The sequence below is a fragment of the Colletotrichum fructicola genome, assembly GCF_000319635.2.
Source record: "Colletotrichum fructicola Nara gc5 chromosome Unknown KSG_Nara_v1_contig07, whole genome shotgun sequence".
Lineage (NCBI taxonomy): Eukaryota > Fungi > Ascomycota > Sordariomycetes > Glomerellales > Glomerellaceae > Colletotrichum > Colletotrichum fructicola.
In genome coordinates this window covers 1,199,977-1,225,327 of record NW_027094057.1, presented here as the reverse complement: position 1 = coordinate 1,225,327, position 25,351 = coordinate 1,199,977, and the positions used below count along the sequence as shown (strand labels likewise).

The following is a 25,351-nucleotide window of genomic DNA, read 5'->3' as shown; positions in this document are numbered from 1 at the left end:
AGGTCGACATCGAGGTTATTCACTCCTTGGTCGAGGCTTCATTCGCTTAGTTGTTGGTGGATGAAGGGATCATGGGTTGCGCGACTCAGTTAGCTCCAGTCGGTTCCATCTTGTAGATTCGATCGGACCAGAAGTTGACTGATTGGAAATTTTCGGGAGCCCATTCGTGGGTCAACCGCTCTAAGCCCTGTGCAACGCCTCACTTTGACCCACCAATGGGCCGTTCCGTGGAAAGTGCCGGGCGAAGTAGTCACCAGAAAGAGAGCCGTTGCAACGTCAAGGGTTGACAGAAACCCGACGGAGTGGACATCTGTGCACGTTGTTCGTCGGATGTTGAGCGATGGGTGCCATCGGGGCGGCTGTGATTCTGATACCGAGCAGTACCAATAGGCTGGACGTTGGTCTTATGATCATGGCATTAAACACAGTGGGAAACATGGCATAACAACCGCACAGCAGAGAACTTAAATTTCGGTGTTGATCGTGGTAGTTGAGCCGATCTTCCAACACTCTACAAAGCCCTCTCAATGTTTTGTCCTTGAGTCCCCAAGAGAGGATCCTCCGAGATCATGTCGTTCTCATACCTTTCCTCGTTGCCAAACATGTGGGATCGAGTTCATTTCCTACCGCCTGCACCATCCGCTGCTCTTGCACTACTGGCAGTAGTCTTTCTGTATTTTTCTTTCTCATCGCGACGGGAAAATCTCAAACATCTACCGCTTTTGAACCCCAGCAAAGGCTTCTCCTTGTTTAACATTGAATCCAAAGTAAGCCTTCTCATGTCGACAGGCCTGTTGACAACTGAAAAGCTGATCTCGCATCTCATTTCCAGCGCGATTTCGTATTCAATAGCAAAAGTCTCCTGGCTAAGGGTCGCAAGCTATTTCCGAAAAGCCCTTACCGCATGATCACCGACCTCGGCGAGATCGTATTCTTGCCCGTTGAACAGACCGATGAAATCCGTAACGATCCGAGACTGAGCTTCGGGTCAGCCTTTGGTGAAGTATGCTACGGCTACAGAACGGGAGCGGACTCGATGTTGACCGTTGTGTCTTAGGACTTTCACGGACATTTATCCGGATTTCAGGGCGCTGCGGTAGACAGTTACGATGATGCGGTTCTACAAACCTTGGTGCGGAAGCAGCTCACTAAGTGCATCGGTAAGTTTTCCGACTACATCATGTTAGTATAAACGTGTCTGGTCGCTGATTAGAAATAGCTCAGGTGATTGAGCCAGTCTCAGCTGAAGCTGCGCAAGCTCTATCAGACAAGCTTGGAGACTCTGAAGGCACGTCAGCCCCTATCGACGACAATTTCAAGCTGCCGACTCATGTTTAACAGAATGGCGAGAGATTGAAGTAAAGTCCATCGTTCTTGACACGGTCGCTCGACTTTCAGCGCGCGTGTTCTTAGGCGAGGAACTGTGTCGAAATGAGGACTGGCTGCGAGCGACGAAAGAGTACACAGTGAACTTTTTCGTCGCCGGAACACATCTCCGTATGATTCCACGCCCTCTACGCCGGATTCTCCATTGGTTCGTGCCGAAGTGTCGAGAATTACGCGCGAGCTTCGACGAGTCACGCCGCATCATTATGCCCTACATTGAGAAGCGTCGTGCGGCACGAGCAGCCGCTCTGGCATCCGGCAAGAAGATTCCGGAGTTCTACGATGCGATCGATTGGGCAGACCAGGAGGCCGCTACGAGGGGTGTGACTTACGATCCCGCCATCATGCAGGTAAGCTTCTTGATCGACGCGAGCTTTCTTAGTTGCTGAACTTTGGCTGACAACTTCAATCAAGTTGATGCTAGCAGTTGCCGCAATTCATACGACGGCTGATCTGGTCACAGAGATAGTACTACAGTTGGCTCTGCACCCGGAGTATGTTGCTCCCCTTAGAGAGGAAGTCATTCACATTTTACGTTCCGAGGGCTTGAAGAAGTCATCTCTTCACAACATGAAGCTTTTGGACAGCGCTTTGAAAGAAGCTCAACGTCACAAGCCGCCTGGAGTTGGTCAGTGAACCCTCGAACATAGAGTATGACCTGGTAGCGGGTGGGACTAACACAGGTACAGCATCATTACGAAGACGAGTTGAGAAACCTCTCACGTTGTCGAACGGACTAAACCTCAGAGTAGGAGATAGGATTGCGATCGACACATACCGCATGGGAGATCCGGAGCTGCACCAAGACCCTGAGAAGTGGGAACCTTACAGGTTCATCAAGATGGCCGAGCAGCCTGGCAAAGCCAACTATGCCCAACTGGTTGTGACGAGCCCCGACCACCTTGCGTTCGGACACGGGGATCACGCCTGCCCCGGACGGTTCTTTGCGGCTTACGAGATCAAGATTATCATGTGTCATCTGTTGCTAAAGTATGATTGGGAGACCTTGCCTACTACCTATGCATCGCCAATGGTTTTGGGGTTCACTAATGCAAGCAATCCTACCGCTAGAGTCAGGGTCCGTCGGCGCAAGGAAATCGAATTGGATATTGATTGCTTGTGAAAATACTACATGTATCAAGCAGACCTATAGTTATAAATGCCAAGCAAACAGCCTGTCTGTGAACTTGACCGATGCCGGGTTGAATGATTCGGGCTGTCCTCTCGAACCTCTGACTGTGTCAGTTGGAACGGACGCCGACAGCGGGTCCGCGAGGTTTGTCTTTGTCGTTGTTTATTTTCTTCAATAGGTTCTTTGATTTCTAGCCCAGTGTGTTTTTCACATGCATCCTGTGCATACCGATCCCCATCATATTTAGTCTAATACTCTTTACGTCTTCCATTTGGTGAGCTAGTGACCATCACAACTTCATGTTCATCTTCAAGTGCAAGGGCATACTTACCCTCGGCTTGTTGGAGTAATCCGTCGCGGCCTCCAGTTTTTCACCGGGTGCCAAGTCCGCGGAAAACATAGCCTTGACACTATAAAACGACTCAATCCTCAACTCAATAAACACCCCGCACTCTTAGCAGCCTGGAGAAACAGAGTTAAGCTGGGGAAAACATGGGGATAATTGCTTTCCCGGATTCTTGGCTTCGCTGGGCTCGCTGTAGCGATCAACCGACTAGTGGATCTTCCGCGGATTTGGGGTCTGACCGCCGGGTATCAGGGACTGTTCGTCGAGAAACCGGGAAGGCCTTGCTTCTGATCCATGCGGGGAAGATTTTGCTCGCTGAGTTTCTCCCGTTGTGGGCGGCGCTGAGAAGCCAGGAAAATTATTTGCGCTGTTGATGTCAACCTTTTGAAAACTTTGATGGGGTGTGAGTGCCAGCTATCGCCCGAAGCTTTCCAATGTGCCTTTTTGTTTTTTTCAACAAGGCCTTCAGACGAGCCGGCCAGTGTTCACGCTGACTTCTGTACTAATGAATAAACCACCGCTAGTCATGTCTACCAACTCTCATTTTGTGTTCGACGGATTTTAGAAACGGATATCCGTCAAAATACGTGACTGAACACCATCGCGAACAGGAATTGAGACCGCCCAACTCTCAAGGAACAGGTGCATGCACAGGGAACCCCTGCCCCAACCACGCATCCCGTCATTTGAAGACTGAAGTCTCCGGTGCAACCGGTGCACTAAACAGCCTCGAGCGAGGAAATGATTGGCGCTGACTGGGGCAACTTGATGAACTGCCCCGCGTAAGCAGTAGGAACCCTTCGGCAATGACACGCCCTGGCCCGGCTGCCTTGATATAAAATACCGGGGAAATCAGCGACACCGGACCTTTGGTTCTACACGACCACCTTCCCTCTCTTTTCACTCACGCAGGGCATCCGATCGTACAATGCGTCGTCCTTCGGTTTTGCTTGCCGCCCTCTGCGGCCTGGCGACTCTCGCATCGTGCGAGACCCGTCGATACTCGACATGGATGCTGGACAGCATCAAGACCCGGAACCAAGGAATTGAGTCATCCGGGGCTTCAAGCAGCACCCTGGAAAGCGGCATTCTGGCCATTGCGATGGAGGCAACAATCAAGCAGTACCCCGATTTGCAGAGCAGATATGCGCCTTACCTCGAGGACGTACTTAATGTTGCTTCGCCGGCTCTCACCAATGCGACCTATGACTCGACACGACCCCTCGACCGTTTCTCCGTCGCAACCGCCATCAACCATGCCTCCACTGCCGGTATTGTCACCATTTCAGCCACCGCAGCCTCAGCCTTCGATGCATTGAATAGCTCGCTTCCCCTTCAGATCCGCAACCCCGTCGGCGGATTCTGGTACTACGTCTATCCCCAATGGAGCTACCTCGACGGCATCTTCTCTGTTCTGCCCTTCATGGCGGCGCAGCCCCACCCCAACTACACCGACATCAGCCTGCAGGTGTCTCTGCTCTACGAGCACACTTTCCAGAAGAATACCTCGCTGGTCGCTCATGGATACGACTATTCGCGCACTGCAGTCTGGGCGAATGAGGAGACCGGCTCGAGCCCGTATATCTGGGGCCGATCCGTGGGCTGGTTCGTCGCTGGCTTGGTCCAGACTTGGGAGACCCTCGATTGCCCGGCTGGCAAAGAAGAAGCCAAGGCACTTTGCAAACAGCTCAGCGATGTTACGACACAGCTCTCAACCGCCTTGCTCAAGTACGCCGACCGCCAGACCGGTGTATGGTGGCAGCTCACTACGTTCCCGGGACGCAGCGGCAACTACCTCGAGAGCTCTAGCACGGCGCTCTTCATGTTCTCCATGCTTAAGGGCGCTAGATTGGGCATTTACTCCGAGTCTCCCGCCCGGTTTGAGAGGGCCGCCCTTCGCGCGTACAACTACACTGTCAACCACTTCGTGACCGACCCAGGAAACGGAACCATTGGCTTCGACAAGACGGTGGCGGTGTGCAGTCTCAACTCTACTGCTACCTACGAGTACTACACAAACCAGCCGCTGTCGCCTAACAGCTTGCTGGGCGAGTCTGCCTTTGTGCTCGCCTCACTGGAGGTGGAGAGAAAGTAGGTGGTGTTAATACTAAGACTTCGCGTTAGTAGCTAGTATCTTAGGCAATAATAATACATATTGCAACCACCTGGCAATGATCCGTTTTGTGTCCATAACGCACGACCACGCTTGAGTTGGAGGGTTAGAGCTTCGTTCAATAGAGGTAGCCTATGACTGAACTCTGATGCATCGTTTAGTGGGAATTTCCTGGCTCAAGCCAAGTTCACGGGATGTGGGTCGCGAGAGAATTCAAGTTCAGGCACATACTCTCAAGTCTAGGCAAATACTCTTGGTAAGGCAAATACTTTCGGCTTCAGGCTCATACTTTTATCTACCCCAACAGCACTATTTCTGTTGGAGCACGTACTCCATTCTGATCTCTGATTTCAAATCAAGCTGTTAAGGGCGTTTTAGAACATTAATAATTGCGATGCAAGTGAGTCTAGTCAAGCCCATAGGGCCTTCAAAATTTGTCAGATTTGCCCTCAACTAATCTCCGCCTTTCTGAATGCTTGTTATCAAGTTGTGAAGAGAACCCGGTCTCTTAGGGGGATTCATGCTTAAAGCAAGATGACATAGTTCAAGTAGTCAACAAAGATGATTAATGATCTCAGGCAAATGGAGAGCGGCTATGCCAATGTTTGACTAGTACATGGCTGACACGGATTTTGGTTAGTGCGTGCGGCACTCAACGAGATCGAGCTCTGTCTAAACGAAAATTAAAGTTCAATGAACGTCGTTCCGTGAAAGTGTTCTTTTTAATCGGACGAACGCAAGAACTTAGGCTAAGACGAATATGTAATGATACTGTTCCAATAAGTGTGTCACCGACTTCACTATCTGGACTGCATGGGCAAGGAAGGAGATGACAGGAGGGTGCCACTGACACAGTGAGAATGGCCAGCAACGTCGATGATCCGTGCTGCCGATAGCGCATCGATCATCGGTACCCGGGTGCCCGGGTATCCGATAGGACTGACATCGCCCCGGGAATTTAGGGGGTATTAGGCACACACATCACATGAGGTGATGAGAGCCATAATCTGTCCGAATGTCTCGGATCCCCGTGGGACCTGGTATTGCCTATTCTAGAACTACAGCGTGCATGAAACCAAAAGAGCAAACTTCAGTTGTCAAGAGTACTTGAGATGACATGCATCCTCACGCGTGGTAACCAATAAGCCACAGTGACGAGAATGTCCTCGACCCGTTTACTCCGGCATACCCAAAGACAATACGCCCAAGAAATAACATGGTATGCGCGATCGAACAAAGAAATCCATCTCGCAGTTACGTGGTGATTAGAGACCTTTCGCCGGGCGAGATCGATAGATCGGAATCGAGGGCGTCGTCGATGGCCTACGAAGCACAGGCTAAGCCGCAAAGTGATGAGGTCAGTGTGACGCCATTGACTACGGGCTGGCGTGGTCACCGAGCACCGAAGCCAGAGCTTCAAATACACGGGGCTTCAAGGGTCTTACGATCTTGGCCATCAGGGTCTGTATTCTCATTCGAAAAGGGAAAACAATTGTGTTTTCTTCAGTAAAAACTCATGGACTCTCCAAAACCGCCAATCTTATTCATCCATGGCCTGTGGGTTACCGCCGCATACTGGGAACATTGGGTGCCGTTTTTCGAAGATCTGGGGTATGAGGTACACGCCCCCGAGTGGCCGGGAATCAACGGCCGCACCCCCGAAGAGGTCCGGGCCGATCCACAGTTATTGGCCAACAGGCACATTGCGGAAATCGTCGGATACTACGAGGCCTTCATCCACAAACTGCTAGCACCACCTATCATTATCGGCCATTCTTTCGGTGGCCTGTTTGCGCAAATACTGTTATCCAGAGGGCTCGGCGTCGCTGGTGTCGCAATATGCCCGGCACAACCAGCAGGAATTATCACTCTCCCGCAAACCACTTTCAAGGCCGCACTTCCGATCATCAAGAACCCATTCAACGCGCACACCACCGTATCCATTTCCGAAGACCACTTCCACTGGGCCTTTGTCAACAACACCACATCTGACAAGAGCAAAGAATACTACGAGCGCTACTGCATTCCGGGTGTTGCAAAGGTCCTCTGGCAGCTGACCACCAACGTTGCAGGTGGGCTGTCTGCTCCGACGTACGTTGACTTTGACAGAGTCGACCGGGCCCCATTGTTATTACTCTCAGCTTCAAAAGATCACATCGTACCTCCGAGTACGGTGATGAAAAACTTCAAAGCGTACACCGGGCCTTCGCTTGTGGAATACAAGATGTTCCCCGGTCGCACGCATGGGATGATATTTCAGCCCGGGTGGGAGCAAGTTGCCGACTACGTATTAGATTTTATTGAGGAAGTGGTCCAATGAGGAGTCAACATCTTCTATCTTGTTACCCTACGTTTTTTTATCGTCGTTACTGTTTCTTGAATTGGAGCGATTTGCATCTGGAGGCCATCTTTACATTATGTCGGGTTTTCATTTTATGAAGCAAGCGTGGTAGTTTGAGGAGTATTTGAGAAGAGCGCTCATCGTGTGGGATCATCAGCATTACTAGATTGGCAGGTTCTGAATATGTACTGGTACGGAGATGGGTTTTGAGATTTGCAACACTTAGAATGGATTAGACGAGGTGGCACAAGCCAGTCTTTCGCCCTACCAATGCTCACCTTCAATTCTAAGACCAATCAACATGTGACTTCAGTGATTGACAAGAACTTTTGGAATGATTTCCGCAACCTGCAACTGCCCCCAGGTCCGCACGATCAGGTTGCCCAAGTGGACCAAGACGGGAAATATGGATGCTGAGCAACGTAGGATTTCTAAGCAATTCTTCAGTGTGCCCAGCTGTCTCCAATGGACTGTGACCCCAATCACTGGAGGCTTGGAGTCCGAGGTCAAAATGTCATTGGACAGCGACCGTTTCAAGACTCCAACGCCTTTAACGCAATTTGTCGACGGCCCCGACTTGTCGATTCTCAACCCCTGGTCCCAGGGCCTTACGCCAAGGGTCTTCGCGTGTTACCATCCAAACACCACCTGTTCTCCATACCGAGTGAACCCACCGAGGGGCAGCAGTGAGAAATGCCGGTGCCTATTTATCTAGCAGATCTCCCTCTTGAAGCTGTCAGACGATAACGGCCAAACTACCTCGTCTCATCTCGTTGCTGCCTCATCTGTAATCCAGGTCGAATCCTCCACGGCTATCACCATGTCGTCCAAACTTTTCCAGCCTCTCAAGGTCGGCCAGGCCCAGCTCTCTCACCGCGTGGTGATGGCCCCCCTTACTAGATTCCGCTTCGACGCCGATCACATCCCCCTCGACATCGCACTCGAGTACTACGTGCAGCGCGCCGCCGTGCCGGGCACTCTCATCATTGCTGAAGCCGTCCTTATTTCCGAGGCCCACGGCGGCTTTCCCAATGCCCCGGGCATCTGGACGGAGCGCCAGATCGCCGGCTGGAAGAAGATCACCGACGCTGTCCACGAGAAGGGCAGCAGCATCTACTGCCAGCTTATCGCGCCTGGTCGCGCCGCCGTCGTGCCCGTCTTAGAGAAGGAGGGCGGACACCCGCTGCTGAGCTCCAGTGCCGTGCCGATTAGCGATGACTCGCCCGTTCCGCGCGAGATGACCGCCGAGGAGATTGCGCAAGCGGTCAAGGACTTTGCCCAGGCTGGCAAGAACGCCATCGCTGCCGGATTCGACGGTATCGAGGTCCACGGCGCCAACGGCTACTTGGTCGACCAGTTCCTCCAGGATAACTGCAACAAGCGCACGGATCAGTGGGGCGGAAGCGTCGAGAACCGAGCCAGATTCCCCGTCGATGTTGCCGCGGCACTGGCTGAGGCCATCGGCGCCGATAAGGTCGGCTTCCGCATCAGCCCATGGAGCAACTTCCAGGCGATGAGAATGAAGGACCCCGTCCCGCAGTTCTCCTACCTTGCGCAGAAGTTGAAGGAGCTGAAGCTGGCTTACCTGCATGTTATCGAATCCCGAGTCAACAACTGGCAGGATGTGGAAAAGGTCGAGGGCATCGAGTTTCTCTTGGAGATCTGGGACAACACCTCGCCTGTCCTCGTCGCTGGAGGCTTCACCCCGGAATTGGCGATGCGCGCCGTGGACGAGGAGTATGCGAAGTGGGACGTTGCCGTTGTCTTTGGCCGCCACTTTTTGGCGAACCCCGATCTGCCTTTCCGTATCAAGCACGGCTTGCCGCTGAACAAGTACGACCGGGAGACCTTTTACACCCCCTCGATCCCTCAGGGATACACTGATTACCCCTTCCATCCTTCTTTCAAGCCGGGAACTCCGCTGGCATAGACGGCGAATCGAGGTGTAGACGATAGACATAGATTTGATGATGTTGATGACAAATAAAGTAGACGATACACTTCCCAGTATGCATTGCCTGTTTGTAAACATGTCGAAAATGTCGATGGAGACGATCGCAAATCAAGCGCTCTGCGCAGGGTATTCGAAGGCAAACATGAAGCACTCTCCCATCATGGCCGGCCATGAGATAACGCGATGCATCAGCGGAAGTCCTTTGGCCTCAACAGATAGCAGTAATGAAAGACATCCGGATCATGCGGCTTCAGTTTCGGCGTCGGAATCTTTGCAATCATCTCAACGTCGAAAGGCAATCCCGCCACGTTAAATCGGCAGAACGAGTAGCTCAATGAGATCCAGAACCCGTCATCCGTCAGGTGCCGTCTCACACCCTCCGCCATGCGCAAAAACGGCTCAATACCACCGCAGGACACCGCATCGACCGTGCTCTTATCGACGATTAAATCGTACTTGTCATGCAGCTGGAGCTGCGTGACGTCCGCGACGAGATACCGCATCTTCACGTCACCAAATACTTGCTTCTCCAACATGCGGCCGCGGTCGATGGCACGTGGCTCAAAGTCGACGTTGGTCACATTCTGAAACCCGCGTTGCCGGAAATGGTTCTGCAGGTCGCTCGTACCGAAGCCTAGCTGCAGGATGGGCGCCGCGTCGTCGAGTTTGGCGAGGTAGGGATCCACGATCGACATGAAGGTCGCAGATTGGGTCAGCCACTCGAAGGTGACCTCGGATGCGAAGCGTTCGCCCCAGTAGCTTTGCTTGTCGAAGTCGGCGGGCATGTTTTCTTATTCGGGAAACCGATGGCGAACTTTTCGGTGAAGGCTTCGGGAAGTTGGGTGACGACTTTCGGTGAGACTGAAGGTATTTTGAGGTCCTGGTTTCGCTGTTTATCATCTTATCGAGAGGCCCGCTCAAAACTTTTCAATGCCCACATTTACGTTACGTGGGGATGGTTTGTGACATCATACGCATGGAAACTTAATGCCAAGTTCCCTTATTCTGTTCAATAACGTGCCCACAGCTTTACAGGGACATTATTCATGACAAACATGGTGCGACTTGGTGTCAACACTTGGTGGGTAACCAATCACGACTAGGGGTACACGACTGAAGACAAACAACAACTAGACGGGTCGTAGATGCGGTCTCAGTCAATCTGCTAATATTAATGATGTGGAAAAAACATTTCGGTTGGCATTTCGTAATTCAATATTATTGAGGACTAAGGAATTACGCTCGTCTATTCTATGAGTATTGACAATTCTATGAAAGCTGACCAATAATTCCCCCTCCTTTCGCAGAAGATCCTCACTCATAGCCCTCTCATAAATCCTCGCTTGCGAATCGGTGGATTCGAACCTTCTGGTTTCCTCACCTCTTGTTCAGTTCCTTCTGCAGTTTCAACAACATAACGGTCCTTGTCTCTCTCCGCCTTGCGCTTATCGTGTTCCGTTTTCCAGCGCATGAAATAGCAGCAGAAAGGGAAGAAGACCGTGTTCACCGCAGCCCATGCAAACAGAACACCAAAGTTGAGACCGATCCTCGAGTGCAAATCGAACATCAACTGACGACTGGCCTCGACGACGTGGTGTAGTGGCCAAGCGTAGCCCCAGCTGTAGAATCCAGGAGACAGATCGAGGGCATAGAAGGACGTTGACACGTTGGTGATAACCCAAAAGATGAGCCATAGAGCAGTCCATGGTTGTCCTACGATCATGGCGACGTTTTCGCACGCAAGACCAAGCGCCGTCATGCCCGCGAAGTTGAGCATCCAATATACCGGAAATGTGCCGCTCCCGTAGGCGGTCGCGCCTGTTTGCGGCGGAGGCTCTGTTGGGGAATAAGGAGGAGCTCCGAAGGGGAGCTGGAATGCCAGGGAGATGAGGCTATAAGCCAGAGAAATCAAGAAGTAGGCGAAGACTGTAGCAATCCATCGCCATACAATAAGTTGCCAGAACTTGAGAGGCGGGTGTCCCTGAGGCTGGATGTATTTCTAGGTGAACTGTTAGCCAATCACCTCAATAGTGTTTAAAACCGAACATGCACATACCATGTGGATCGGTAAAAAGAAAGAGAATGAGAAGAAGGCCATGATAATTAGATAGATGAGTCCAATGCTGACTGCAGGCGTTGCAGTAGCCGGTGTGAAAGGTCGTATGTCGATCATCAACGGCGCGACTCCGGGATTGACAACAGCAGGCGCTCTTGCCAGGTTCTCGCGGCTCAAGGAATCATTGGACATGACAGTCTGCCCCCATTGCTTTCCAAAGGCCTGGCTAAACTGCTCTGTGAATTGCGTGATGTATGGCTGTATATCGCTTTGGTATGTCGTTGAGTCTCGCGCAGTCTGAGTAATGATTTGCAATGAGCCTGCTGGATCATAATTCGCGTCACCTATCGCCGCGGCTTCTTGTAGGGCTGCAGTCGCATTCGCGTGGACGATCACGGCCGCCCAGCTTTTGAAGTCATATACAGCCATCCGCACGGCCGTAGGGTCGTTATTGAAGTCTGATGGTTGTAGAATGGTCCATCCAAGTGAAGGCCCCGGGCTGTCCAATGTCTTCTGAATCGTCTGGATGACAGTCGGACCGACGATCGGTTGGATAGACTCGTATGGCGCGACCTGGCCGTCAAAGCTGACGACATGCACGACGACTGACCGCAAGTTCGCTTCAGTGCGGAAGAGAACCGCCCAGTAAAGCGAGAGGACCGCGAGGATAAACGCGAACAGGATCGCAATCGTTTGAAGCCAGAGTCGAATGACATGGGCGCGAACTTTCCTCATCGAAGGGTCCCAGAATCCGACCGCATGATGGGGCTTCTCATGAAGTTTCGCGAAACCATTTTCAACATTGCGGGTGTTTTCGTCTGCTTTTGCGTGGTCGACTTCCGTTTGGCTCGACGGCGAGCGTTGTTGATCTTCGGGAGACCCTGCCATTGTTGGGCGCCAAGAGAGGGATTGGCTTTCTTGCTCAAAGCCTGTCGCGTGGGTGTTCCAGTGCCTGCCGGAATGGTTCAAACAAGCTCAATTGCATTCCAGGACAGCTGCATGGATTTGCGCCTCTCCCGCGCCTGGCGTCTTGGGTTTTATCACGAACCGAGACACCTCGATGATTTGGCATCAAACTGACTGAATGGCGCTACTGATCAGTCTATGATGCGTTATCAACTGGTCTTCTTTGAGTGATGAAGTACCTGCTAACAATTATGCTAGACTTATGGTGCGAAACCATGTTTTGATTGGCCAATGCTCAAGTAGCTCGACCCAGCTACAACTATAATTCCGGGGAGCATGACATCACGGTTCCTGGAAAAGGTCCTAAGAACGCCTCGCTGATCACTACCCCCCCTGCTTGATGATCGCGGGCTGTTCGGATGCTCTTGCCATTTTATGAATCTTTCTTGTAAGGCAAAGTCTAGTCGATTTGATCTGTCAGCTATTCGACCTAAACCTATTCATGTTCGATCTGCGCCAAGTACCTATCTCAGAACTTCTCCTCGCCACAAGTAAAAATATCTAGCCTCAAAGCATTCCCTGCTTCGGGCTGAAATTGTGCATCTCGTACATCTACGAGCAAATAGCCCGAAAACAAACTTAAAGTTCGTTGGAACACAAGCCGTCGACCGTGGCTTTGTCCTGGAAAGATAGGTCAAAGATCTTTCCGAAGCGCCCCCATCTTGTTGAAAGTCGAACCTCAATATTTTCATAAACCTCAGATTCCCAGGCCAGCTCTTTCGATAGCATGCTTTCATCGTTGAAGAGAAAGGAATCTGGGGGTGTCGGATGCAAGTCGTCTGTCGGATCATTATCTATGTAAGTCCTGACTGTGTCCCTGTAGTCTACCATGAAGACAACACAGAAATGTTTCTTGGATGTTTGATTTCGATTATCGAACAGAAGGTAAGCCCTCCGACCAAACTCGGTGGGGAGAACGACGGAATGTCCGCAATCGTGCTCTACCCATGCGTCGGCAGGAAACGCTTTCACGACCGAGTACGGTGTTTTAACAAGCTTTTCATCGTCTGCATGTGGTTTATGCCAGTTGAGTGTTACATGATGGGATGGTTGTGACTTGTTCCAAAGTGAGTCGGCATAATCTGGGTTGCTGGAACCAACAAGGACGCTCTCAAATGTTGATCTGGCCACAACTGTATCCGGAATCGAGACAAACCCTATCTGATGATCGGAACGGTAGAATATGCCCTTGCCGTCTTCTTTCTCCATGTAAATGCCCAATCTCGACCCTTGGGCGTTCTTGCAGTTGAGGACAGCAATTGTGCCTGCTGGGGAGAAAGAAAACCGAACTCCTGCTGCGGATAGTATTTCGCCTTCTTCGGAAGGCAGGAACGGCAGGGGAAAACCGGATGACCCTGACGCAAGTAGCTGCAAGCTTATGGAGATACCTTGGTTGGTGATAGAATACGGGGGCTGAGGTTCATCCGGCTGATACGTCGTGACACTTCCTGAGTTGGCAAAGCATGATGGCGAGGTTGCCAAAAATCCAGTTTGCCGTCCTGCCGCCCGGTCGAACCATGCAAAGATCGACTGATCACTTGTCCGTCTCATGATTTCTTCCTGGAGGCGGACAAAGGCCATCTCCCCTTCCCCATACATCAGTGGCATGTTGACGCCAAAAAGACCCAATAGGCAGTAGGCCTGGTCCTCAATACGAGTTGTGACCCTGTTCGCAGCCCATGACATCTTTTGCGCGATGCTGTATCTGCCGAGAACACCGTGATTGAAGAAATGCCTGTCGATTCCGGTAATCTTGCCTACGATATCCCGCATGCTTTCTCTATTACCGATTTCGACCCATTTTGTGTTACAAAAGATCACATTTGATGGGGCAATGAGTTCCTGCAGAGTCCAACCGCGAGTGAACCACCGGCTCTGGATAAACTCTTTATACCCTTGTCCCAAATGGGCAGAGTCAGACCTGACGTCTGACAGGTAAGCGTAGCAGATTTGCGCATGTCGGTACCAAGCCCACATGGAATTGATAGCTTCAGTAAGTTCGGAAGAACTCGTTTTATCAATGCAGCAAGTGTCGATCCACTGGGACAAGATATAAGTCAGCTCGCTAAGAAAAGTCGAAAATTGAAAGAAATGACAAGAGATCCTCACGATATAATGAAACCCATCAGCGAGGGCTTTTTTACAAGCTCCTGCAAGTTTTTCATACCCGAAAAGCTGGGAACCTTTGCCGGAAATCAGGTCTTGGTATGAAACTTCCTCGGCACCCCAGGTATGTGATAAAATTGCATAGGGTATCCGATGATGATTGAAACTTTGGAGCTCTTTCGTTCTCGTGTTGAGAAGCCGCATTTTGGCTGTTGCTCCTACTCATGCGACGTGTAGGAGTGATGGCAAGACATTGCTGACGAGACAGTATTCGCGTGGCGTGTTGAGTGTGCGGGGTCACCTGCTGCATCGGGGCTGACAGCGTTAGTAGAAATACCCCAATAGGATTGGACGAGAACCAATACCCTGGAAACTTCTTGCAGTAGTCTGGCGGCTAAGAAGTTCACGTGGTTGAACAGTTTCACATTCATACTACTAAGTGTGTCGCACATCATATCATCTCTTGCATTCGGCCTTCCTAAACTGAGTCTACTACATTCCTATCATGGCATGTAGCGGAATGAAGGATGTCGATACCCCAACTGGACCTGCTCCTTTTCACTTCGACCGTCCAGTCTGTGGTCCCTCTTACCAGCAGCTCTCATTCTGTTCTCGTAAAGGCAATACAGGATGCCGAACACGGCAAGTAGGACTGCCAAACTCTGTCCTACCAAGTTGATGGTGTGTCCAACAAAGTACTTGGGTGCATCTTTGAATGTGTACGTCCACCTGGGTCATATCAGTACTTGCCATGACATTCCTCTAGTATTAGATCATTAACCACTTACGTCGCAACAATGCCTCCAATTGTGCCGATTGTGACGACATAGGCACTCGTAACCGCTCGGACTGATGGTCCCGCAGAATCTATTGAGCTAGTGATTAGCCAGAAGTGCATCAATCGCGAGCTTACTAGGTAGTTAATACTCACTATTCATAGCCCAGCTCAAAAATCCGGGCCCGCCAGGGAACGCGCCTGCGGTGACAAAGAACACAGCCATGTATCGAATGTTTGCGTCTGTTTCGAACCGCAAGATTGCAAACCCAATTACGGCTATGAGCGAAAATAGCGCAAGATATATGCCGCGCTGCCGCGTTTTGTCACTGATGTACGCCACCGTCACCGCTGACGCGCAGGCGACGACGTATGGCGGTACAGACATCAGCTGCGCCTTTGTCGCTGTCCAGCCCAGGTCGTTCAATATTGTCGGCATGAAGACCGAGATTCCCTGCACAGTGATGTTGATGAGGAAGAAGCCGAAAGCGCACGTGTAGTTGTGAATACAGGAGACAGCCCTCTTGACATGGTCGAGGCTGACTGGCTCGTTGGCATCAGACTTGTGCTCTCGCTGAAGACGCTCGACGGCGATGGCTCGTTCTCGATCGGTGAGAAAATAGGCAGTGGCTGGATTTGTCGGCATCCACAACGGCGCAAATAGCCCGATCAAAATCGTCACGAAGCCCTCGAAGAAGAAGATGTTGCGCCAGGTGTGTATCGGCATGCTGTCAAACCCCCACTCCGGCACTCGAGATAGGCCTGTTGCGAGAAGACCACCAAATGCGCCCGAGAGAGATGCTGATGAGATCAAAATTCCGATCCGAAGCAACAACTCCTCTCTTCGATAGAAGCTGCTCAGGAAAAATGAGAATCCTGGCATGGCGCCTCCCTCAAAGACTCCCAAGAACGCCCGTGCTGCTGCTAATCCTTCGTAGGTTTTGACAAAGGCTGTGCATAATGAGACAACGCCAAATCCGACAACAAGAAATGGCAGGTAGAATCGCGGTCCTACCCGCTTAAGTACGATATTGCTCGGAACCTCAACAAAGAGGTAGACAATGTAGAATATCGACAAAACCCAGTTGAATCGGAATCCCTCGAGGTTGATGTCCTTGGCCATGCCCTGAATCCTCGCGTTTCCGATGTTCGAACGATCGAGAAACTGCGCATATTAGCCTTTCGAAAGCGGAGAAAAAAAAGCTCTTCGCCGCAAGAAGCACATACGCAAAGAAGGTAGAGTACTGTCGTCAACGGGACAGTGTGCCAGTCTATCTTCCGCCTGATTGCCTTCTCCTCCGCCTCGCTCCATTCTAGTATTGACGGAGCCTCTTCGTATCCGACGGACTCCGACTTGATATCAATTGTAGTTCTATCGGAGTAGTCGACTGGGAGTACGCTGTTGATGTTATGACTAAACTCCCTAGGTCCCCGCCACTTACCCTTCTTGTCCGGCTCTATAGCAATCTCATCAATCGTAGACAGTACCATCGTGACCAGGTGTCGGAACGAAGTGCGACGAAACTTCAAACAAAGACGACTGGAGGTGCTAACGGGGTATTTGAGCTGCTATCGTAGATAGTTCGACTCATCATAAACTGCTCAAATGATGCGACGTTGCGCTGACAAGTCTTGGCCAAAGAGGGGAAGGTGGCGGCCGGCCATTAGTTTTATCAAGAACGGCCACTAATGAGCGGGAGCCAACTACTCAAGCTGGCACAGACGACAGAAGACCCGTCAAACTTTGTTCGGCAGATGTCTCTCGCATTGGACATGGAAACAGCCCTGTTCATGTGCTGCCCTCGTCCAATGATCTGGGACAAAGTAGCCCAGGATGGCACGTTCGTGCTAGATTGCGGGGTACGGGGGGAAGCACACTCTAATGTTATACCAAGATTGAGTCGCATTAAGACTGTGGTTGGTGAGCAAGGGTCGTATCCCGCCGGGGTTGGAGGAGGACGGTTTCGCCATTCGCAGTACCAACGCACAGCCAAGGCCGTCCGTCTCAACTTTGATGTGGCCGGAACGCCTGGGGTGCGAACCCAAGGTATCCCCACGTCGCAAGCCGAAAAGGAAACCAGTTACCCTTTGCGAAGAGGCTTCCCCATTGCAGCCGACGAGTTCGCCGATTCCGCCACCTTTCGTCCGGACGCCTCGGGATACACGTGCTTGAGCGTTTCCCAAGCCGTGATAGCTTGACGTAGATTACACCTCAAGTTTGCGCACGGCTGACTAGACACATGTAGGGCAAAAGCTGTGCATCACCAGTTGCTGATTGATCTACATTGAGAAAGTCAGGTAAGACACTCAGATGATGGGAGGCCATGCACGAGAGACTTTCCTGAATGAATGGCACGCTGACAAGCAACGCGAGATTTCGATTGTCCTCATCCGCTGGTTACACCGGTGTAACCTTTGTGTCACTCAACGTGGACAACACTCGCTCTCAAACTCGCTCTATGTCAACCATAAGTGGGACAACGGCCTCCACTTACCTTGGCTTTGGGCTGACGCCAAGGCGAACGAGAACTCCTCTTCGTGGTGAGGGGTGGTCGTCGGATATCCCGCACGGGCAACGTTGGCCCGCGTTGGAGACTTCGAGTGAAACAGTTCCGAAAGAGCCAATCGCCTTAGGCCTGGAAAAGTCGGCGACAGCCCTACATCGGGTAAAATGGCATATTTTGCATCTAAGCGTGAGTTTTGAGACTTAGCTCTGTGGCATCAGAACCGGTCAGTGTGCTAAGGGGTCTTTTCGGCCACGGAACTCGTTCATGCGAAGTACGATTGCCAAGTCTAGGCACAGACTAAGAAAGCCTTATGAGCGGTAGTTCGGGTTGATTTACCGTCTTTCTGATGACCGAGAGGAAGTCGGTAGCTTCAGAGACGTCAATTTACTGCAATATGACTGTGTAAATGCGCGCAGAAATCCCACATCCGTTGGGCATGCAAAGCTCGATTTTAAATACAGGAGTCAAGTCAGTCCCCTTACAAAAACTCGTCATGATGGTCATATTGGCCAAGCGAAACATTTCGAAAGGCAAGCAAAAATCCGGACTGCAGCGGCCGAACGGTGGGGCATCCGTAGAATTTGATTCAAAATCCTTTCCCAGATGGCAGGAAACGGTACGCAACCACGCTCTACGAATGACGTGGTGTTCTTGGTGCACGGGGGGCTGTCACCTGGGATGATGAATTCCAAAACGCGGGTAACACCGGCGGGTAAATTGAGCATGGTTCAGCAGTAGACCGTGCAGATGCAGATTCTGGTGACTAGACTGCAGACACTTCCTGGCAGCTGAAAGTGAATGATAACTGAGGTCGAGAAAAGGTTTAAAGCGAGTGACGCCGCTTGGATTTGAGCAGTCGGGGAATCAGTCCTATAGATGACGTCGCCGGCTTCCGGCCGAGATGAGTGGTTTGATTGCAGCATGTTGCAACAAACCATGTCAGGGATGCGACGGCCAAACTCCAGGTGCTGATCATTGATGTTGCGAGACTTTTCTCGCAGTTGTATTCAAAAGTGAATACGATCTGGGCGTGATTGGACTGAAGTGTCCAGGAGTCTTGTTCTAATCTTTGAAATCATCTTACCCTCATACACAGCGAATGCGAAATTCTTGACTGGTCCCATTATTGAACAAGAGGCAAAGGGTACGCACCAAATTCGTCACACACTGGACATAGACAAGTCGAGAATCCACAAGCCCTTCCCTCCCTAATAATAATGACTCGGGTTCGTTAACTTACTGTAGGAAACCCATATATTAGACGTCGGGGGCGCTTCCGCAACTGTAAAATAGCCGGTCAACAGTCAAGCCTCTGCCGGAAGCTTGCGCGGATAACTCCAAGCTTACTGAAGTATGAGCTGAGGGTGGGCGGCCCGGAGGGAGGGAAGGTTCCCATGCTCTGCAAGAGGCCGTAATAGGGCGTGGTGGTACACGGCACTGGCCTTCGGCTTTGTCGGGGTCTCTGCTATGGAGAGGTCATGATTGGCCGCACCAAGAAGCCTGTCAATCGGAGCGGCCGGTCAGTGCATCGCCGGCTCCGGAGTCTTCGGTGCTGGCGGCCTTCGAAGTCTCGAACCAGCCATTGGGCCATGTTCAAGGCGGTTGACACCATTTTCTATGGTATGATCAAATTATGAATTTTGTTTGGATTTTGGCGAGAACATGACAATAGGTTAATGGTAGGTAGCGTGTGAGATTCAACTCTGGCCAAACGTCGACACGTCATCTGCTACACACATCTAAGTCTTCCCAACCCCAGTCACACCCTCGGGATTAAGAGGAGACCGAGCCTGTTTTCGGTCATTGCGTGGCCATAATTCAACAAGTCCATCCTCGACGCTGACCACGATCCCTCCTCGCATCACGAACTTCATATGACCGCTTCGCTTCCATACCTTCTGTACGTTGTTAACTCCTGGCGGGTATATGACAATATCTGCCAGCTTTCCAACCTCAATAGACCCAACAGAAGACTGAAGACCGAGCGATATCGCGTTGCCGATAGTGGCAGAGCGTAAAACGCTGTAAGGAGTCTGACCTCCTAGGGCCATCATTTTCATCTCTGAATGACACAAGTGACCGATCGGCTGCTCTCCATGAGCACCAACATTAGTCCTCACGCCTCGCCTCGCAAGTTTCGCGGTTGACCGAGTCGTGTTGAAGAACAGGTAGGAGCTATTTGGCGCTTGCTTCACTTCGATCAGGCTCTCCAGTATGTCATGTCTTACGTACTTCCTCAGCTTGGCGTCGTTAGGTATGTCCTCGTTCTGGTGTATCCAATGTTGGCCGAAGAGACCCCCGTAGTTCATGACTGCCAGTGGAGTATATGAGCTGCCGCTGGCCTCAACAAGTGATAGGACATCGTCGTACAGCTCGGGTACAGGAAGAGAGTGCTCCTGAGATGTGTAACCATCGATGAAGTAGGTCAGACCCCAGTCGAATGACCACCCTCCTTCCGGTACGACGAGCATGCCTAGCTTAGCGGCTTCAAGCAGAAGCCTCTGCCTGGCCGATCTAGGAACGAGCTGGTAGCTTTTGACAGTAAAGGACGAATCGACGCCTTCCTCTTTGATCCGCAAAAGCGCATCTCTAGCATCAGCCAGAGAGTTGATCTCAGTGTAGACAGAAGGCTGGGTTGAGCCATACAGCACATTGCCTGTATGATAGACTCTAGGGCCGTACATTCTTCCCTTCTCTATAAGCACACGTTCAATGTGGCCAGCCACATTATTGGACGCTGGATTGTGGATTGTCGTGACGCCGTATCCTAGAAACGTTTCCATTTCCCAAGACTGGGTTGGGAAGGGCGAGAAGAACCCTCCCCAGTGACCGTGAATGTCGATGAAGCCAGGTAGAACCGCGCCTCCTTCAGCATCAAGAACTTCACAGTATGCAGGTAAGTTGACGTCAGAACCGGGGCCAACGGCAACGATCTGGCCGTTTTCCACTAGAACCGTAGCCTGACGCATGAGTTCCGGGGTCGTAAGGCCCATGCTAATCAAAGATGCATTGGTGATAGCGAATGGCCTGCCCTTGGAAACTCGTGCGTGGTGAAGGTTTGCCGCCTCGTAGGTTGCGTTGATTTTCCTGGAAGAGACAACCCTACGAGCGCAGTCGCCAGAGTCTCTCGATTTGAGCGATGCTCGCCTGCATCCCTCGGAGATAAGTTTGACATCAACCATTTTCAGGCTGGGTCCCAAGAGCCAGAAAGCCCTGTCTCCGTCCCAGCTGAAAGTAAAATCATGACCACCAACGTCAGAGAGACGGGTGAGATCCTTTGGCCTCTGAGGATGTCCTGACCTACTCCATATATATCCTTGTTCGGCCTGATGATTCACCGACAGCCAGATGTGCTGAAAGTCCCGAAGCCCGATGATGTGCGGGTTCTTCACTGTAGATCGCATCTCGACCGATGTTCGGCTGGCCGATATCTTGCGCGCCACACTTCTATCCAAATCATACTCGACGATCGAATCCGGGGTTTGGACCAGAATAATGGTGGACCCATCGCGGGGCCCTATCTCAAGCTTGGACTCGGCGCTGTAGTCCCTGATGGGAAGTCTCCGGAGCCCAACCAACCACGATGTCCCCGAAGCTGTCGCGGGTAAGTTAATGTTGGCAACCCAAACACCCTCCCCAAATGTCTCGTCAATATCTCCAAACATGTAGTCCTTGCCAGTGCGGATGTAGGTAATGATTCTCCCATCGGTGACTGGAGAAACATATCTTCCTCGAGGTAGTCCTTGAACTTCGGTGATAGTATTGTCCTGTCGATTGACGACGTGAAAGCTGGTGTAATTGACGTCGTTCCAACATGCTTCGAGCAAATAGTGGGTCTCACCCACAAATGATGGGGAGTAACATGATGTACCGGCATTCGGAGCCTTGAGTTTCCGAGTGTCACCAGAAGAAACATCCATGATGTAATTGTCCCCAGCCCCTTCAAACACCACCGTCTCTCCTTTGGCGTCACTCCGAAGGCCCCGGAAAGCCGTTTCCTGGGCGTGAGTTGCAAGTTGATGCGCTGTAATATTGGTTGTTGAGTATCTCGTTGTTCCGAGGGCAATGTCTATCGCGGCCCTGAACCCAAGCTGCTTCGGATCACCGCTGGCAACCCGCTCACCAAAGTGGTTTATACGCAATGGTATACTCCAGATCTGGCCTTGAGACCAGATGACAATTTTGCTGTCATTCTCTGACCAACCATAGTTCGGGTAAGCCCCCATGAACGCGGGAATAGTACTCAGGTCGTAGGAGAGGCCATCCCAGACGTAATGTAAAGTGCCGGAACGCATGTCCTTGAGAGCAAGAACTTCCTTGTCGTTCCGTCGTCTGATGAATGCTAGAGTGCTTCCGTCGCTAGAAAGTCGTGGCATATTCGCGCCGCCTGGGCTTGCAGATTTGTTGGGCTTGCTGGGAGTAGCCGATACTAGGGTCGTCGTCTCATTGGTGGTGGTATTCAAGAGAAAGACGGCGTTGATCCCAGAATGAACGTCTTTATTGTACGAAAACTTGCCCTCCGCATCATCCCGCACGTTGCGAGAGAACACGATTCCATCACCAGAGGGTGTATAACGAGCTTGCTCTGATCCCAACTGACTCTCGAAATATCTCTCTTTGGACCAGGAAGTAGGAAGCTTTCGACTAATGATTCTTCTGCCTCCTCTTTCAGGCAAAACACCATCATTAGAAACCCTCAAGGGCACCTCCCATATCTCACCAGCTCCATTTGGGCGACCCGTAAGAAACCATTTCGTGGCAATGACTTTCGGCTCCGTCGGGTGAAATGCCGGACTTGAGAAGAAACGGAAGGTTGAGTTCGTTTGTTGGACTGCGCTTTCTCGGATCTGTTGCTGCGGCATGCGTGCCATGTTCTTGCAAGTGGTGTATGGCATGGTCCAGATGTTGTCGACACCGAAGCCTGCGTCCGATATGTAGACGAGGTTGGATCCATCGGGAGAAAACTCCGCTTCCTTCTCATACGGAATTCCCGTCAGTATGGGGTGAGCAATCACGGCTGAATCATCCTTTCGGCTGCGTGTAGACATGCAATATAGGTCTCCTAGCATATCGAACACAATCTCCTCCTTTGATGGATGAGTAGCTACTCGGAGCCATGTCCCTTCAGTAACGTTCTTGGAAAGTCGTCTTTGGTATGGGTATGACGTTGCAATATCCCATGGTTCCTCTGCACGTCGGAGAGGATAGTCGGTATCTGGAAATATGTCTTCTTCCAAATAGTTTGCGACGTCTTGGAAATTCTGACCTGCGAGCTCCATGCACCACGCCGGGAAATTAGAAACCAAGTGGGCAATGCCGATAGCAGCAAGTCCGTAGAGCATGGCTGCACCAAGTCTGTGCCTCCACACAGCTGGCTTCTGGTACATCGCCTGACGTGCAGACAGGCCATGGTCTTTCTCCATGACGGCCGAAATAGTATAGAAAGAAATTTTGAAAAGTTCGATTTAAACATCAATGATGATGCGCAAAGGCTCTGGGAAGAATCGCGTTGTGCAGAGCTTGCCGACACCTTCGACCTGGACGACAAAGACTACCAACGACACATCGGACAGCGGGCTGTCAGCATACGGGCAGCCAAACGAAGAAATCCAACCGGGCCGAGACATTGCTATCGGTCAGAGAAACCGATGTTGTCAGTTTCCAAGCTTATCGTCTATCGTCTACTGCGGATATCAGGGAAGCCGCAGCGGAATTGTACTCCGGGTACTTGTACCCGATGGGTAAAGCAACGGGATCACCGGGCCGCACACCTCCCGGCCGTATCGAAGCAACCCCGGGATTGAATTGCTCAAAATGTTTCCAGGCATTGAGACGATAATATGAATGCGAAAATTGTCAATATCTTCGAGTCTCATTTTGTGCAAGGGCTGTTTCGATACATCGCACGACAAGAAAAATGAGGGCTGTTCCTACTCATTCGCAGCGCAAGTATTCACAAGAGAGTAACATCTCGCGCTTCGAGTTCGTAACTCTGGAGGATTTTCAACATGATAGCAATCAGTCTGCATCCCTCGGCGACGAAGGAAAACACAACTTGATGCAGACGTTGGAGGAATTGAAGTCAACCATCTATCCCCCCAACCCTGCGTACGATATCTCTGAGAAGCCATGGCTGCCCGGACCTCAAACTCCCTACCTCCTCACCAACGCCAATCTCGTTGATCCAAGAGCTGGGGTTGTACATAAGGGCATCAGCCTACACTTGGCAGGTGGCAAGATTATCAGAGTGGCTCCCACCACCGCCCGCGACTTGACCGCCGAGTTTCTTTGTGCCGGACAAAAAGCGCAGAAGATCGATGCCAGCAAATATTTCGTCTGTCCAGGACTCATCGACTGTCATGTGCATCTCATGGCCGTGCATGGCAGCTCTACATTGCATGGAGCTTTCACCTTTCCACACGAAACAGCCATTTTCAGATCCGCCGGCACCCTTCGGGGCATCTTATCCAACGGCTTCACATCGGTCCGTGACACCGGTGGCGCAACCATTGCTCATGCGCAGGCCACTGAAGAGTTTCTTATACCCGGGCCCCGCGTCTTCCAAGGTGGACGGATGCTCTCACAGACAGGAGGCCACGGAGACGACACAGAAGTATGGAACGACTCGCACTGCTGCCGGAGCAATGGTATCGCCAATTCTGCTCTTGGGAGACTCTGTGATGGCGTGCCCGAGTGTCTACAGGCTGCGCGCGACAACATGCGTAAAGGCGCCCAACACCTCAAAGTGTGTACATCAGGCGGCATTGCCTCCGCCACGGACAAGCTTGAGTCCTTGCAGTTCACGGTAGAGGAACTTCAGGCTATCACGACTGTCAACAAGAACATGGGTGGTACACTAGTGACGGCTCATTGTTACACTGCCGAGGGTGTCCGCCACGCCATTGCGGGTGGTGTCCGCGGCATTGAGCATGGCAACATGATTGATCCTGAGACTGCGCAACTCATGGTTGAGAAAGGGGTCTTCTTGACGCCAACGCTAGCTCTTCACACATTTGTCACCATGCCACCGTACGACAAGTTTGAGACGCCGGAAGGGTTGCGCAAGAATGCGATCGTGGGAGATGCGGGGATACGGGGCATCCGCTACGCCGAGGATGCAGGTGTGACTGTGTGTTTCGGAACCGACACGACGGGGCCTACCTTGGTGATGCAGACGTACGAATTCGTCGTGCGGTCTAAGATATTACCAAGCCCTGTAGTCCTGCGGCAGGCTACTATCAACGGTGCCAAGCAACTGGGTATGGAGGGCAAGCTAGGCGAGCTTGTTGAGGGTTCCTTCGCCGATTTGCTGTTTCTGAGTGAGAATCCATTGGAGGATGTCTCTAGCTTGGACAGAATCAACGAGAACTTGATGCTGGTGATGAAAGATGGTCGCATCGTCAAGAGTCAGATTAGCCATTTGCGTCCGGAGCGGAACTGCGAGTGGAACTGAAATATGTCCGCACCATAGGTACCTAGATATCAAAACTAAACACAAGGTTGACTGGGTTCTCGACAATGACAACATGAAGCTCAACCCTGCGCAGGAACAGTCGAAGGATTGCCTCAGCGTGCCAGTAACATGCACTTACTATGATGGAGAGTTGTCCGATGAATTCATTGCAAATAATTATCCAATCATGAAAGAGAGAGAAAAGTCATGGCCACA

The 25,351-nt window shown here is 51.4% G+C and overlaps 9 protein-coding genes across 9 annotated transcripts; 5 read left to right on the top strand and 4 right to left on the bottom strand.

Moving 5' to 3' along the window:
* Positions 1–602: 602 nt before the first annotated feature.
* P450-2-0 (Cytochrome P450 monooygenase 2) lies at positions 603–2,509 on the top strand (the record flags this gene model as incomplete). The annotated part of the gene is made up of 6 exons (XM_032030845.2): positions 603–767; positions 833–1,003; positions 1,058–1,160; positions 1,342–1,736; positions 1,801–2,014; positions 2,076–2,509. The coding sequence occupies 6 exons, from the start codon at positions 603–605 to the stop codon at positions 2,507–2,509; spliced, it is 1,482 nt and encodes a 493-aa protein (XP_031889552.2).
* Positions 2,510–3,792: 1,283 nt separating this feature from the next.
* yteR-0 (Unsaturated rhamnogalacturonyl hydrolase YteR) lies at positions 3,793–4,959 on the top strand (the record flags this gene model as incomplete). The annotated part of the gene is made up of 1 exon (XM_032030844.1): positions 3,793–4,959. The coding sequence occupies one exon, from the start codon at positions 3,793–3,795 to the stop codon at positions 4,957–4,959; it is 1,167 nt and encodes a 388-aa protein (XP_031889625.1).
* A 1,534-nt stretch (positions 4,960–6,493) lies between these two features.
* Positions 6,494–7,297, top strand: CGGC5_v012036 (uncharacterized protein; the record flags this gene model as incomplete). The annotated part of the gene is made up of 1 exon (XM_032030843.1): positions 6,494–7,297. The coding sequence occupies one exon, from the start codon at positions 6,494–6,496 to the stop codon at positions 7,295–7,297; it is 804 nt and encodes a 267-aa protein (XP_031889644.1).
* An 841-nt stretch (positions 7,298–8,138) lies between these two features.
* fgaOx3-0 (Chanoclavine-I aldehyde reductase fgaOx3) lies at positions 8,139–9,248 on the top strand (the record flags this gene model as incomplete). Its single annotated transcript, XM_032030842.1, has 1 exon — positions 8,139–9,248. The coding sequence occupies one exon, from the start codon at positions 8,139–8,141 to the stop codon at positions 9,246–9,248; it is 1,110 nt and encodes a 369-aa protein (XP_031889645.1).
* A 212-nt stretch (positions 9,249–9,460) lies between these two features.
* On the bottom strand, positions 9,461–10,057 carry CGGC5_v012034 (EEF1A lysine methyltransferase 4; the record flags this gene model as incomplete). Its single annotated transcript, XM_032030841.1, has 1 exon — positions 9,461–10,057. The coding sequence occupies one exon, from the start codon at positions 10,055–10,057 to the stop codon at positions 9,461–9,463; it is 597 nt and encodes a 198-aa protein (XP_031889646.1).
* A 533-nt stretch (positions 10,058–10,590) lies between these two features.
* On the bottom strand, positions 10,591–12,216 carry SNG1 (Nitrosoguanidine resistance protein SNG1; the record flags this gene model as incomplete). The annotated part of the gene is made up of 2 exons (XM_032030840.1): positions 10,591–11,271; positions 11,329–12,216. The coding sequence occupies 2 exons, from the start codon at positions 12,214–12,216 to the stop codon at positions 10,591–10,593; spliced, it is 1,569 nt and encodes a 522-aa protein (XP_031889629.1).
* Positions 12,217–12,873: 657 nt separating this feature from the next.
* CGGC5_v012032 (putative transporter) lies at positions 12,874–16,666 on the bottom strand (the record flags this gene model as incomplete). The annotated part of the gene is made up of 7 exons (XM_032030838.1): positions 12,874–14,334; positions 14,404–14,477; positions 14,993–15,129; positions 15,189–15,267; positions 15,332–16,340; positions 16,403–16,563; positions 16,618–16,666. 7 exons carry the CDS (start codon positions 16,664–16,666, stop codon positions 12,874–12,876), a joined length of 2,970 nt encoding a protein of 989 aa, XP_031889895.1.
* A 2,755-nt stretch (positions 16,667–19,421) lies between these two features.
* On the bottom strand, positions 19,422–23,024 carry CGGC5_v012031 (uncharacterized protein; the record flags this gene model as incomplete). The annotated part of the gene is made up of 1 exon (XM_032030837.2): positions 19,422–20,366. One exon carries the CDS (start codon positions 20,364–20,366, stop codon positions 19,422–19,424), a length of 945 nt encoding a protein of 314 aa, XP_031889894.2.
* A 575-nt stretch (positions 23,025–23,599) lies between these two features.
* CGGC5_v012030 (Uncharacterized protein) lies at positions 23,600–25,135 on the top strand (the record flags this gene model as incomplete). The annotated part of the gene is made up of 1 exon (XM_032030836.1): positions 23,600–25,135. The coding sequence occupies one exon, from the start codon at positions 23,600–23,602 to the stop codon at positions 25,133–25,135; it is 1,536 nt and encodes a 511-aa protein (XP_031889897.1).
* Between the last annotated feature and the right edge of the window lie 216 nt (positions 25,136–25,351).